The sequence below is a fragment of the Acyrthosiphon pisum genome, chromosome A3, assembly GCF_005508785.2.
Source record: "Acyrthosiphon pisum isolate AL4f chromosome A3, pea_aphid_22Mar2018_4r6ur, whole genome shotgun sequence".
NCBI classification, from domain to species: Eukaryota; Metazoa; Arthropoda; class Insecta; order Hemiptera; family Aphididae; genus Acyrthosiphon; species Acyrthosiphon pisum.
In genome coordinates this window covers 14370222-14385393 of record NC_042496.1, presented here as the reverse complement: position 1 = coordinate 14385393, position 15172 = coordinate 14370222, and the positions used below count along the sequence as shown (strand labels likewise).

Genomic DNA, 15172 nt, shown 5'->3' with positions numbered 1-15172 from the left:
TATTTTGGTATCCAAGTATCTAACCCAAAATCAAGTACTAAAGTAAGTTTACACTTGTACAGCAGCTGGTGTATAGTTCATTTCATACACCGCGGAACACGATTAAAGATAGACTATCTATAGCCGTACCCCGGAACGAAGGGCGCAAATGGCTTTTCAAATAATAAATCCACCTAGTACCTTATACCTTATTGTTCTATGCTTATACCTTATACCTTGGTATAATCGTTATCACCAGCTGATTCCCTTCGTAAAATAGATTAAACATATCGGTTACGTCATAGTATTGATTATGATTAGTGATATAATAAACCTTAGTGTTTGAATAATTTAATTACTGATCAAAATTTTAATGGATAATCAATTAGCTTAGAGTTCGTTTTTATTGTTTGATTTTACTCTTTTTTTGTTTTTAGATTTTTGATTTTTATTCCTCGTTAAAATGGTCCAAGAATACCAATCGCCGGTGCGAGTTTACAAGTATCCATTTGAAATCGTAATGGCTGTAAGTACAACAGTATATTGCAGTACACAAGAATTATAATTTTTTTTAAAAAATGCATACAAATTGTAAGCTTGATGTTGAAAATCATTGGGTTTTAATAATTTTTTAATACAGGCATACGAAAGACGATTTCCGACATCTCCGTTAATACCGGTCTTCGTTGGGAGTGAAGTAACAGCCGACAACACCACAAATGATGGTTCAATTAGAACCACTGAAAGAAGATGTAAACTCGTTGTGGAAGCTCCATATTTATTAAAAAAGGTTTGCCATACTAAAAATGCGCTAATTGATATTCATGTACATGTAATAACATTTATTTTTTAGATTATCGGTGTAGATTATGTATATTTTATTCAGAAAAATGTGTTAGATTTGAGAGAACGTTGTTTAAATATTGAAGCAACAAATGAGACATTTTCAACTCGTGTAAATGTCTTAGAAAAATGTCGTTACTATGTAAGTGTATCAATATTCAATATTATTATAGTCATATTTACTACATTAATACATCAACAATTACACAATTCTAAGTTACAAATTAAATCAATTATTTACAACTAATAGATTTAACATTGAGGATGCAGTGTAGGTTATACCAATAAAAATATAATATGTTATGTATTACATAACACATATAATCTGAACTATTGTTATTTGTTAGACCATTTTAGATTCCGAATAGAGCAATTAATTAATATATTCATATTACCAATATTAATATTTAACTCTTTTTCATGTGTTAGTGAATATTTTGTTGTATTCTCACTTTAAGTGCATATTTTCCATATATTTTTAAATTATAATTACATTTTTTCTATAAATTGGTAATGAAAAAATATATGTTAACATAGGTAGATTTAATAAAAAAAATTAAATTTTTATACAACACATATTTATATATATTTTTACAGCGTAAATTAATAATATTAACTACCAATAAAAATATTTTTCTGATATATATATAGTTATCAAAATGTTTTGGTATTTAAGGCATATTTAAGTGACTGCGCATATTTTAAAGTTTTTAAGGGCATTAAGTCCTTATCCCTATATACCTATAAGATATAAATATTGAAAACATTTTTATCAGTATTCAGTTGCAAATGTTGTTAATGATATCCAACCATTTGATTGTTTTCCATATAATTGTGTATTAATATAATTGCAATAAACTGTTTTCTAAATTGCCTTATAATATCATATTATGTAAATTGTTATTATGTTGTATGGTATAATATAGTACTAGATTCTGGGGGAGCGAGAAAGCTAGTGGTTTTATATTGGTGTTTATTTATTATTTTTTTATTAATTACCATATAATTGTATCCTGTATACAAAATATCTACCAGAAGGAGTGCTTCGATTTCAACATGTAGTACCTTATCTTTTAGCAAATTGGATCAAGACGGTACTTTGGAAAAGTCATGCCACAGGAAAAACCACTGACAAATTACGAAAAACCGCTAAAAATTGGATTTTAATTTCTGACGCTTTGTTTATCACCATAGAAATGAATAAAAAATAATAATACCTATTATAATATAAATTTAACCTAAAGGATATAATAAATAATAACAATATCCAGACTGACAAACCGTCTCCGCTCAGAATCGTTTGAATTCAAGTTTAATCCTTTATACATTGACTCACTTGTAACCTACTGTACAGCAGAGCGATATCCACTCACCTAGTTTTTTTTTTCTTAATAAATAGATGCATTAAATGTATTTATTAAAAAGGAATTGAATTAACTAGCTCATTAGATTGGTTTAAAATATAGAATAATATAATATACCTAACTGGTAGCCGCAAATCTTGATAACTTATATATGAGCTTAACAGTATTTAGTTTTGAAAAAATGTCTTTATACTTTTAGCATGTAGTTTTACTTTTTAATGTTTGGTATTTAAAATTTATCAAAATTACGGGGCTCAAAACTGTTTCAATTTGTTTTAATTTTCCAGTTTTGTGAACAGTTAATGATAATTTTAGTTTTTTTTTTTTTTTTTGGTTATTGAATATTTTCAGTTAAGATTTAATAGTATTTTAAATTCTTCGATTTTGGTTTGGGTTAAAAAGTTTTTGGTCGCAATTACATTGTTGAACAATGAAAACCCAAGATATAAACTGCTTTTGAGTCCTGTAAAATGATGTTAGTAATTATTCAAAGATGCATTAATTAAAATTAAAATTAAAATGTTTATATTTAGTTTTATGAAATAAGTATAAATAAAATATGCATACTTAATTTTATTTGCATGTTTATCAGGTTCATCCAGAAAACTCAGAATGGACATGTTATGAACAGAGCGCGCTATTAGATATAAAATATTTTTTGGGTTTTGAGTCATCCATGGAAAAACTTGGTATGAAACAATACATTCAGAATATTTCCAAGGGTAAAGAAATAATAGAATTTTATGTTGATGAATTAAAAAAAGATGGAATAATTAATCTTCCTCGTTGGATACCTTCTGGAGGTGATCAAACTTGGTTAGTAAAATTTCATATATTTTCTTACTTTATAGTTTTATATTTTATAATAGTTGTAATAAAGATATGTAAACCAATATTCTTAGCTACAATTACTTAAAAAGATTATTTAACTTAAATTGCATGCTAGCCGTTATAAAAATAAAATAATAATGATATATTTTAATGCTTTAGTTTTATTAAAAAATTTCCAATTATTTTATTTTATAAAATATAAATGAAATATTTATTATTTATTATAAATTTAAGTATACTTTGTCTCATGTAAGAGTAACCTTCAGACGCTAGAATCTGCGATCAGGGACTGGAATGGGTGTGGCTATACCTTGCCAAATGCCTCACTTTTTAAGCAGTAGCCGATTGTCAAATTAAAACTGAATTATTGAGGGGTGTGGTCTTACTAAATCTGATGAACGTCAGTTACTGCCCGAGGTTACTCTTATATGAGAGAATATTTATAATATTGTAATTACAATTTTATGTTATAGTGACTCGAATAACCCAGAAGAAAGTCTTGTTGGTTTGAATAAGGATAGTCCAACTACTGCAGGTAAAGTAAATAAGTTCATGTTTACTCATTTTGTCATTGTCACATTTTCTCATAAGCCATAACATGTTTTGAGTATCAATCGATTTGACAGCGGTGGCACAGTGTTTGGGATTGATGGTTTAAACCATACTCGTTATTTTTTCATTTAATTCTCAATGCGTTTTACTAAACAGTATATTCCATCAACTAGCACACTAACTAAGGGCCAACTTGAAGGAGAAGCCAATTTAACCCTATGTTTTTACTATACTATACTGTATTACAATACAGTTCAAAATCTTAACTAGAAAATAATAACTTAGCTTTAAAATATTCTATTAACTTATATTTGAATAGTTTTTAAACCACTTTAATTGAATAATCACACCTAAATATTGATCTCAAATTGTAATAAATCAACCAATTTCACTGACGAACTTTACCTACTCGACATGCTGTTTATAGTAAAATATTATTCTCCAATATTATATCATTTTTTAACTAAGTTTTTGAATATTAATTTTGTATACTTTTTAGTTAATTTGTATTTTATATTTCCTATAATAATATTCGGAACACCATGATTTGGTTTGAAATCAAACTTAAAATGCATAGGCTAAAATTGTCTCAATTGTTATTTGTTCAAACATACATTGTTTGAAGAAAAAAAAATTAACCTATATATATTTACTAACTTAAATAAAAAGTATAATATGTATTTGATTAATATTTCTCTCGTTTGTTAAAATAATAATTGTTTACACTGTTTACATGAATGACTTTACACTTAGATACTTTAAAAAATTTTTTAGAAAATAAGTTTTAATTAAGGTTTGTGTATTATGTTGTATATATTATTAGATTCCCAGTCAAAAATATGGTTAGAAGATGAGTATATTAAAAGATACATTGGTGAATTGACACCATTGCAAGAATCAAAATTAGTGCAATTCAAGAAACAATTGTCTCAACTACAAAAGTCTAAGGTAATTTTTTTATTTAATTAGTTTGTATATTAGGTAAATTTTTATTGGAAATTATATAAATTTATTTTTTATATCTTTGTTTATTTAATTGGTTTGAAAAATATTGTGTGCATAAAATATGTTTACTATAGAATAGAATTTTAACATTTAAACAAATCAAGAATTTTGTTTTTATTATAATACAATTTGCAATTTTAATTACCCATTAATTAATTTATTTTTAATAGCTTTTAAAATTAATACATTTTCATAAATTTTTCAATACATTTTAATTGTTTTATAAATAATTTAAAAGAAAATCAATCTTCTTAGTTAAATATGTTTACTGCGTTCAAATATATATTTGATATTTAAAGTAAATTGTTTATTATTTTGTACAGGTAGCTGAAATTTATTTAATCATTAATTTTATTATTGTGGTTAAATAGATATTTGTACACTGCTTGGGAGTATGGCCAGTGACGTGGTGAACGGGGTTTTATGACGCCCAGGCTTCATGGTGGAAATTATTTTTTTGGAGTGGGGTGGTTGGATACATTAGGGTAACCAATAACATAAAACAAAAATATTTTACATTATATTTATAGTCACATAATAATTATATATTGTATTAAGGGGATAAAGAGTGAGTAGGAGGTACTGAAATATGTGTTGTGCATCATTATTAATAAATGTTCACCGCGCCACTGAGTATGATCATAAAAGAAGTTTCTATATGGACTCATTAGAGTGAGAACCACAAAAAGACATGCAGTCAATGTGTTAACAAACTTTATTTATTATAATTTACAACAGTTCTATTAATTTAAAAGATTTGTTTATTTGTTTAAATATATAAGAAAAAAAAATCTTCTATTTTAAAACAATATTGTTTCAGTTACCGAGTGATACTACATTATTGCGATTTTTGCGAGCTACTGATTTTAATATTGAAAAAGCTAGAGAAAATTTATCCCAATCGCTTATATGGCGAAAAAAACATAATATTGACAATATATTATCAGAGCACGAGTTTCCTGAAGCTATCAAAAAATATTTTCCCTGTGGTTGGCACCGCCATGACAAAGGTAAAAAGTAAATTAATTTAATAATTTATGTTTTATAGAAGTCTAAGTTGAAGTAAATATTTTTGGCAATAATTAATGCATAATGCTGTGTTTTAGATTCTAAGTAAAGCTAGCAATGATCTTGACTTTACAAAGTATTTCTTAGAGTTGTTTTTTGTGGTTGAAGAAGTACTGTAAGAGTTGAATGTAGACCCATAAATTATGTGGGAAATGAACACAGCTAGTCTATTAAAGCTATTTTAAATACATAAACCGAAAAAACCAATAGATTTCACGTAATTGATGATTAAGTATTTCTAAAAATGATTGACATACAATTTTTAGTAATTATTTAACATTGTATATACAATATAATACTATAAACCTATTTATACAAATCTAATTTTAATTAAAAAATTAATATTTTTCTATGACTTAATGATTTACATTTTGATGAAGTTGATTATATTTCCAGTCATTGAAAATGTTAGTTTCTAAGCAAAGAGATAAATGTATTGGTTTTACAATAACGTGAAAGCTAAAATTTTTTTGAAAAACCAGGAATATTTATGCAACACTAGTTTTTGACAAAATCAAGATTTATCATTTCGTATAATTAAAAATAAATAAATATTTATGCTGAATAATTTTCTTTTTCTAAGTCAAAAGAGTTTAAAGTTTAATAAATGGCTTCTCATAAATTATAATATATCGAAAACATAATCAAAATATTTTTTTGTGAGAGTTTTATGTTTAAATGTTGACAAAATTTGTCAAACCATGAAATGTACTAATTATTTTATAATTTAAATTGCATACAATTTTTAACAATCTTATTTACTAATACTTGAAGATTTAATTCAAGATTCCTCATAAGTTTTTTAAACTGGTTTTATGCAACACTTTATTTAAATAAAGAGGTTAATTTTGAAAATAATTTTTTTATATTATAGATGGACGTCCTTTATACATATTACGTTTAGGTCAAATGGATGTGAAAGGTCTTCTTAAATCAGTTGGTGAAGATTGTCTTCTTAAACAAGTAAACTATAATTTTATTGCAAATAACTAATAAATATCTTTTTTATTGTTTATAAAATGGTCTATTAATTAATAAAATTAAATAAGTTCATACTATTGTGTTATAAATTAAAACAAACTAATAATTCCACTATTTAATTTAAGAATATGAGTAAGAAAATTTAAAATTATTTTTTATTTCTTGATATTATAACTTGTATAGTTATACCTAATATTTATTACTTTGTATTTAGGCTATGCATGTATGCGAAGAAGGTTTAAAACTAACAAAAGAAGCAACACATACATCTGGCAAACCAATAACAACTTGGTGTTTATTGGTTGATTTAGAAGGGCTAAATATGAGACATTTGTGGAGACCTGGTGTGGGTGCATTGCTCAGAATTATTGAAATTGTAGAATCTAATTATCCAGAGACACTTGGGCAAGTACTTATAATTCGTGCACCCAGAGTATTTCCAGTTTTGTGGACTTTAGTGAGCACATTTATCAGTAAGAAAAATATTTATTAACTCTCTCTTTACATTTTCCTTACTATTATAAGTTAATATAATTTTTAATTTTATAGATGAGACAACACGTCAAAAGTTCCTATTTTATGGAGGTAATGATTATCAATCATCAGGTGGTCTGAATGAATTTCTTTCGGAAGATGATGTGCCTGATTTTCTTGGAGGTCCCTGTAAAGTATGTTGTTTTTAACTTTGAAATAATGAATTTAACTTTGATGATATTAAATATACTCTTTAAAATTAGGTTAAAATTCCTGAAGGTGGTTTTGTGCCCAAAAATTTGTATCTAAAAGAAGGAGAGTTAGAAAAAGAAGCATGTACAATTACTGAAGATAGTATATATCAATCTGTTACACTTACTAAAGGACAGGTAATTTATATTTGTATATACCTACAGAAGATTCACCTTGCATGCCCACCCTTATTTTTTTCCTTAATTATTACATTTTTAACAAATTTTAGTTTTTTTTAGATTTTATACAGATTCTAATTTTTGGAATTTTTAACTACATATACTATCATGTTTTCAAATATGTACATAGATTATTAATGTAATTTAATTATTGTTTGGTCCACTGTCACATAAAAATAGTTATTAGTTTTAATGAGTACTTGAAATTAGTGTTTTATACAAAACCTGGATTATTAACTTAAGCTTGCTTAGAGTCTACCTTATATTCAATTCATGGGTCATTTATTTTTATCTGCTTATCCTTATAAACTTGATAATAACGATGCCCTACATTGTACATTTGTACACTAAATTTGAATGAAAGTATTTGTGATCTCTCTTGCATCCTACTCGATTGCTCCTTTTTTTGTCCGCCAAAGGTTTGATCTTGTTCAAATTCCTAATATCTATTAACATTTCTCTCAACCTCCCCTCCATCCATAATACAATTTCCAAACTTGCCATAAAAATTATGATTTATTTTATTTTTTAAGCTGGCTTTATAATATAATTACTATGTTTTTATATTTTTATTTTGTATAATTATAATTGTTGTTATGATATAGTTATTTAGTTAGTACTGGAAGCTAACAAAAATAAAGTAAAATAATAGTTATATATTATAAGAAATAGAATAAATACAATACATAAATAATTACATATATTGTTGTAATATATTATATTATTATATATTATAAAACAAGTTATTAAGGATAATTATCCTTAGTACATAAAGTTGAAATACTCAGAGTCTATTTAAATATAGATGCATCAGCATTTACAAGCAATTATTCTGATTTATATTTGTTAATATAAAATTATGGTTATTATTTAAAAAAAAATTGGGTGCTCAATGCTCATTAAATACATGTTACCTATGTACATTTGGATAATTAATAATATGCTACATTCATTTTTATTAGAACAACACCTTTAAAAGTCCTTAAAATATTAGAATTTATAGATTAGTATCTTAGTATTAAATATTTGTATCATAAAAAATTAATACATGTTTAGAAATTTTGAATAATCTAGAAATAAGTGTGAAGTCTTAATATTGATTATTCAATCAATTGGAAGCTGCAGACATATACACTTGTAAATCAGATTTGATAAAATATCTTTGATTAAACTAATACACATATAACCATTTAGATGAAGATATACTAGAATATTTGCTGAAAACAATTTATAAGTTAGCTAAAAGATCATTATGTATAGGAATATTTATAACATTAATTTAAAAGGCAAGGAACATTTTTTTTTTTTTAAATAGCTTATTTATAACAATTACCAAAGTTTGTATCATCACTGGATTCTCCTTTAATAGTAGAAACAAAGTATTTGAATAATTGCATTACTATAGAATAAAAGCGATGTAAGAGCATGTTGGTGTATCAGCCTGTTTAAATATACATACTTTTTTTTTCCTATCATACAATATATAATATATATATATATATATATATACTATATCTGTTTAAGGCTCATGAAGTTTTTGTTCAGTGTGAGGAATCTAGTTCAGTAATAACATGGGATTTTGATGTTATGAGACAAGATATTAATTTTAATGTATTGAGATTATTAATTGAAGTTCAGCCATCAACTCTTCTCAATTGTGCCAGAGGTATTTATAAATCAATGAATTATTATAGAATAACTCATATTATGTATTTTATTTGTTTAATTGTTCAATTATTACTAATATTTTAAATAGATAAAAAAAGGTTAACTATTAAACTATGTTTTAGGTAATTTAAATGTTATAGAAAAGGGTTGGAAAGAAGGAGAACATTATGAAAAAGTAGAACAGACCATATTATGCCATGATGGTGAGAGCGTTCAAGGATCTCATCTTACTACTAAAAGTGGAACATATGTATTACAATGGTACTGGTCGTCAGATAGCTTAAATATTAGCGCAGGACATCACACTAAAGCTAAAATCATGTATTATTATGAAATGTTGAAATCTGCTGATTATCGGTAATTATGAATAAATTTGGAATGGATAAAATTATAACTAAAACAAAGTAATGACTAATGATATATTGTTTACATTAATAAACACATTAGATGATATTGTTATCAATATTTTAACTTGGTTTGATTGAATTCAACTAATTACTTAATAGTTATTAGTTAATACAATTATTAATTTGTATATATTTTACAGGGGTTCAATGTCGAGTTTGATGTCAGCTAATAGTAAATTTTCTTCTCGTAGTAATAGATAATTAACTTATCATGTATTTTGTTAAACATGTAATTTTAATTGTTATACCTACATAATTAAGACCATACTTTAGAAAAGAGATGTATTGAATGGGATATTTGGTGTGTAAAAAAATAATGAATATCCTCTTTCTGTCTTTTAATATTTGTAAGTACCAAAAATTTTTAAATTAAACATTTTCATATTTATTAGTTTTTTTTTTAATTTTGAGTTATATTCTTTGTTACTTTTACCAAGTTATTAACTTATAAATTCAATTTTTAACCTGTAAATATTTGAGGTCAAAATTATAAATCATCTATTTAGATATATTCAAATAACCTTTAATAATTAATTTCATAACACATTAAAGTCTATTGGATTTATTAAGGGAAATTTGTTATTTTTAGCATGGTCCTTTTGATGTTATAATTGCCCAATATAATGTTCATATTCAACTATATAACTATTTGTTAATGTCATCACATAGTATAATATATTAAGTTTAGATTTTGTTATTTTTTTTAGTATTTTTTTTTTGTTATGTAATGATCTGATAATTGTTGTTCTTTGATGTATTATCTTTATGTTTCCTAAAATATCAAGGTTTTTTTTTTCAGTTGGCAGTTTTAGTGAAATTTTCTTCTATTTTAATTTTAATTTGTCAATATTATTTTAAATTTTTTTTTGTATCTGTGATCAAAACATGTTTTATCTGTTTAAGTTAAATACAATTAAAGTTATTTAGGCTACGTAATTATTGTACACCATCATTTAACTAAATACATTTTAGATAAAATATTGTTTTCACTTTAATGATGTAACTCATGTCAATTGAATTTTTATGTGTCTTGATGGTACAAAATTAATAATTAATGATTTGTTATTGGATTTTATGTCAGCAATATTTGTTTTTATTTAATATATAAATAAAATATGCTGTGTGGATAGTATCATGAATTTCCATAACTTATAATATTTGTATGTCTTATGAGTTATGACAAATATAAATTAATTAATCCCGACAAAAACTTTGTATTTATGAAATACTAGCTCTCTTATAATATATCCGTATACTCAGACTACATTTTATTTATGCATGACTAACTAATTACAGACAGTTATTACTTATGTCCTAATGTCTTATTGTAATCTTAACTAAGATGCATGTTATCAACTATCATAATATATTCCATATTAATTTCTTTACTTTAAAATAACAATAATTGTATGCAAAAATTAAAACGTTGGAAAGTGCATAGTAGATATACATTTTTCCAAACTAATTTCTACTTTCTAGCCATAATTTTATTTTAATTTATAAAATACCAGTGCTCAAGTAAAGATATTTCAATTGCATTTTGAAAAATTTATTAAAAACAGATGTTTTTACCTCAGTATATAAAAACTGTGATCATTTATTTATGTCATACACAACCATAAAATGTAATATTACCCAACTTTTAAAACTATGATCATTATGTGTTTGTGATACTTGTTGTTAGGTGTTTTCTGAACACCAATAAACACTAATTTAAAATAGGTACATGCAATATTGCAATATAGAAAATATTATCTACCTATTTGTCTATACTATAATACATTTAAATCGTTTTAAGAGTTAGTTGTTATTTGTTAAGGTTAAATATTATCATATATCTACTTATTTAAAATACAATGTAAGTATTATGTTCTCTTTTTTAAATTTTAAAATACAAAAATATTCATGCTGGCATGATCTCATTGTAGTTGTAATTTAAATGGAGCATTTATCTTATATTTATGATCTAATATAGTTATTTTATGGGATAAAATAGTTTATGGAGAATTGGTTTATGAAAAATTACTGGCATCATAAAGTAATACATTTATTCAAATTAATAATTTAATAATTATATTATATTAATTATTATTGTTTATATACATACTATATAATACGTTTTACTATTATTATTATTTGTATACCTATTAAAATATATGTTTTATTATTATTATTACCAGCCACATATAAATAATACTATTATAAATAGTTTTTGAAATGTACTAGTACCTAATAAACTTAAGCTTATTTAAATAAAAACGTTGTTAATATTTATGTACAAATGTATTTATTATCGTTATAATATTATGAGCCAAATAACCTAAAAACTTCCATGTCAATAAGTACTCTCAGAATTGTATTATTGTCTATAAATTAACATTGTTAGATATGTGTAGATTGGCGCCATAGGGAAATTTTCAGGGGGGGGGGCAAGATGAAACTATACTCTTTTTCAAATGAGAACGCACCGGGTCGCGCATCGTTATCAGAGGCGGAACCACAAGCCCCTCCCACAAAATTAGTAATTAATTTCTGATTAGTCGCCAATGATCGGCTACTTTCGACGCCGCCGGGCATACAGAATGTTAAATTATTATTATAATTATTATTATACAAGGTGGCACCACCTACGACAGCTGAAACTGTCGGGAGTGGGGAGGCCATGCGCGCGTTTCGACCGGTTTTCGTCCGCCGCCCGGTGCGTTCTCATTTGAAAAAGAGTATAGATTCAAAAATGAATTATTCTGTACGAACATAAAATGATTAGTTTAGGTGCCCGGTGCCGATGCCATTTTGTCCTCAAAAATACACTCTGCGGGAATATTCTTCAGCCCGCATCGATCTCTGTTTTTCAATATTTTATTCTCAAACTTTAAAATATTCCTAAAAAAATACAAGATAAAAATTAAAAATCATTTTTTTACAAATGTCTTAATACAATTATTTGAAATAAAATACAAAATCAGAGATCGATGCAGGCTGTAGGAAGTCTTCTTTTAAATAAAAAAATAGTAATCAACATCCGACAATTCTAGAAGCTTGAGAGTTATTCCCATAAAGTCATTTTTTTTCGATATAATACACCCTTTCAACCCCCCCCCCCCCTAAATAGGTATTGGGTAGTGGATTAGTGGAAAAGTCTTATAATTGTGGTGAAACTAAAATATAAAATTTAATTTTCAAATTTTATAGAATTGTGGAAAATTGAAAAACTGGCACTGGGACCCTGAACCGATTAAATGATAAGGCGAAGCAAAAGTCTATGATACTTAAGACAAATAAAATATGATATTAAATATGAATTAAGTAGGCATACGGATTCAAAGGATGTAACATTTTTTTTTGGAATACTTAATAATTTTTCTAGGAGGGCATGTCTCCCCCTTTCCCCCCACCAATAGGCGCCTTTGTATGTGTTTCAAAGGTTATGCTACCAAATAGTCCTAAGAAAAAAAGTCCGTGGTTAAAATGTCTGAGCCAGGGACTGGAACCGTACCGAAAAGAACTGGTTTTGGAACCGGAACCCTTTGAATATTGGGAACCGGAACCGGACCGGAACCCTTAAATACATTTTTTTAGGAACCGAAACCGAAACCGAAACCTATATTTTGATGTAGAGGTTTTTACGGTTTTTTTCGGTTCCAAATATCCAATAGATATTTTATATAATATGGTGTAAGTTGGTAATAACTAATTATTAGAAATAATAAATAATTATAGAATTGTAGACCTATAAAAGTTTATCAATGCTAAGGAAAAGAATATTATTATGTGTACAAGTACAACAGAATTGTCATAAAAGAAATACTAAAAATCCAAATTCTAATTTCCGTGTAATCGATATCAATATTATTATTGAATTGCAATTCGCAATAGCTAATGTAGAATTTCTGAAAATAATAGCAATTTGGACGTTTAAAAGTGATTCAGAAATCAGAATTCAGAGTAAGTTGTCATATAAATTATAAATTATAATTGTTACCTTACATGCCTGCATTGATAATATTAAATACCTAAACCTAATGCGTTAAATCTTTTCTCTATACTACCTATGCTCTGTACGACAATTCTACTTAACTGTTCTTCCGTCTTCATTAGCGTGGTATATATTGTTTAAATTTATATTTTTATATATAAGTTATAAATTATTATATCAAACTGGAACATGGGTCACCCAAGTGTGTTAAAAATTCATTCTTATTTGTTTTTTGAATAATAATTTTTTTATTTATTTTAATTCATTTTTTTATAATATTACCTAAATTCTGAAACAGTTACACTTAATTACAAATATCTGTTACTAAAAAGTGGTTCATTTTTTACATAGTACTTTATTGATAAAAAAAAGTCAAATAATAAGGGTTAAAACCGGTATTAACCGAAACCGAAACCGAAACCAAAATTCGATATTTTCGAAAACCGAAACCTAAACCCAAACCGATAAAATCATAAAGGTTCCAGTCCCTACTCTGAGGTATAAAAAGTCAACGGTGAAAAAATCCGGTACATATAATTAGGTAAAAGGAAAAATACCATGTGATGCACAATCAAACTTCCAATTAGTATACTAATATAAATTTTATTGTAACTAATAGCTATTTACCTACCTAACAAAATTAATTTTTTTTTAAATATTATTTTTCTGACGTCAGTTAGTTATTTAAACTGATGTCATAAATCAAAATACTAGATAAATATTATAATTATTGAATTTTTTTTGTTAAGTATATTATAATATTTTGTATGGCGATAGTTAATAGGTACTCAATTTAATATATTATTATTTCATTTTTTTTTATATAGGTAATGATACTAAGTACATAATTATTATAATCATTGATTTTCTTTTAAAAATATATTATTTTAAATATTGTTATGTATATAATATAATATACCAGACTTTTTTTCGTAGGACTTTTTTATCGCGATTCGTATCGAAGAGATGCCCAAATAAATAATATACCATTCCAATTTATGATAACAATAATGTGTAATTAATTAATTTTATGTAAAATGTAATTTAATAGCTAATCTGAAAAATATATTTATTTTAGTTGTATTTGATGCGAATACCTAATATAATTTACATATTAAATAATCAATAAAATATAATACATAATATTATGTTCACATAAAGGCTTTTTTTTTGATATAATTAATGTTGTCTGTGGTCTCATACATTTTACTTCATCGTATCCTAACAGTACATCACAAAAGACTATATAAGTATCATAATATACTTAGTTATAACTAAACATGATTCATATTTATTCTGTGTAGAATTATGATCACTGAATTATCTTCTTTAATTATTTCAATTGAATAATATTTATGACTGAGATAGGTAGATAGGTACCACTACCTACTTATCTCAGCCACTACCTATCTAATGAATTATTTCTTTTTTTTTACGATTAAATGCTTTAAAAATTATAATTTTCCATTACTTATTGTAGTAATGTTATTATTAAAATTAAGAATTATATTTAAATTAGTAATGGAAGTAGACTCTTTAAAAATGTATCTATATAATATTGTATCTATATTTTTTTTTTATAGTTTATCTATC

General features: G+C 25.3%; 1 protein-coding gene across 1 annotated transcript; it reads left to right on the top strand.

The window, feature by feature from the left end:
* Positions 1–290: 290 nt before the first annotated feature.
* LOC100168254 (SEC14-like protein 1) lies at positions 291–10813 on the top strand. The gene is made up of 14 exons (XM_008189766.2): positions 291–505; positions 620–769; positions 833–964; positions 2779–3002; positions 3491–3552; positions 4393–4517; positions 5395–5584; positions 6517–6605; positions 6838–7096; positions 7173–7291; positions 7361–7486; positions 9053–9194; positions 9319–9553; positions 9744–10813. The coding sequence occupies exons 1-14, from the start codon at positions 443–445 to the stop codon at positions 9802–9804; spliced, it is 1977 nt and encodes a 658-aa protein (XP_008187988.1). The 5' UTR covers positions 291–442; the 3' UTR covers positions 9805–10813.
* The last annotated feature ends 4359 nt before the right edge of the window (positions 10814–15172 follow it).

Excerpts from the sequence above, each read along its gene's own strand:
- LOC100168254 (XM_008189766.2), top strand. The coding sequence starts at position 443 with ATGGTCCAAGAATACCAATCGCCGGTGCGAGTTTACAAGTATCCATTT. Across the intron at positions 5,585-6,516 it reads TTGGCACCGCCATGACAAAG|ATGGACGTCCTTTATACATA; the intron begins GTAAAAAGTAAA and ends TTTATATTATAG. Across the intron at positions 7,487-9,052 it reads TTACACTTACTAAAGGACAG|GCTCATGAAGTTTTTGTTCA; the intron begins GTAATTTATATT and ends TATCTGTTTAAG.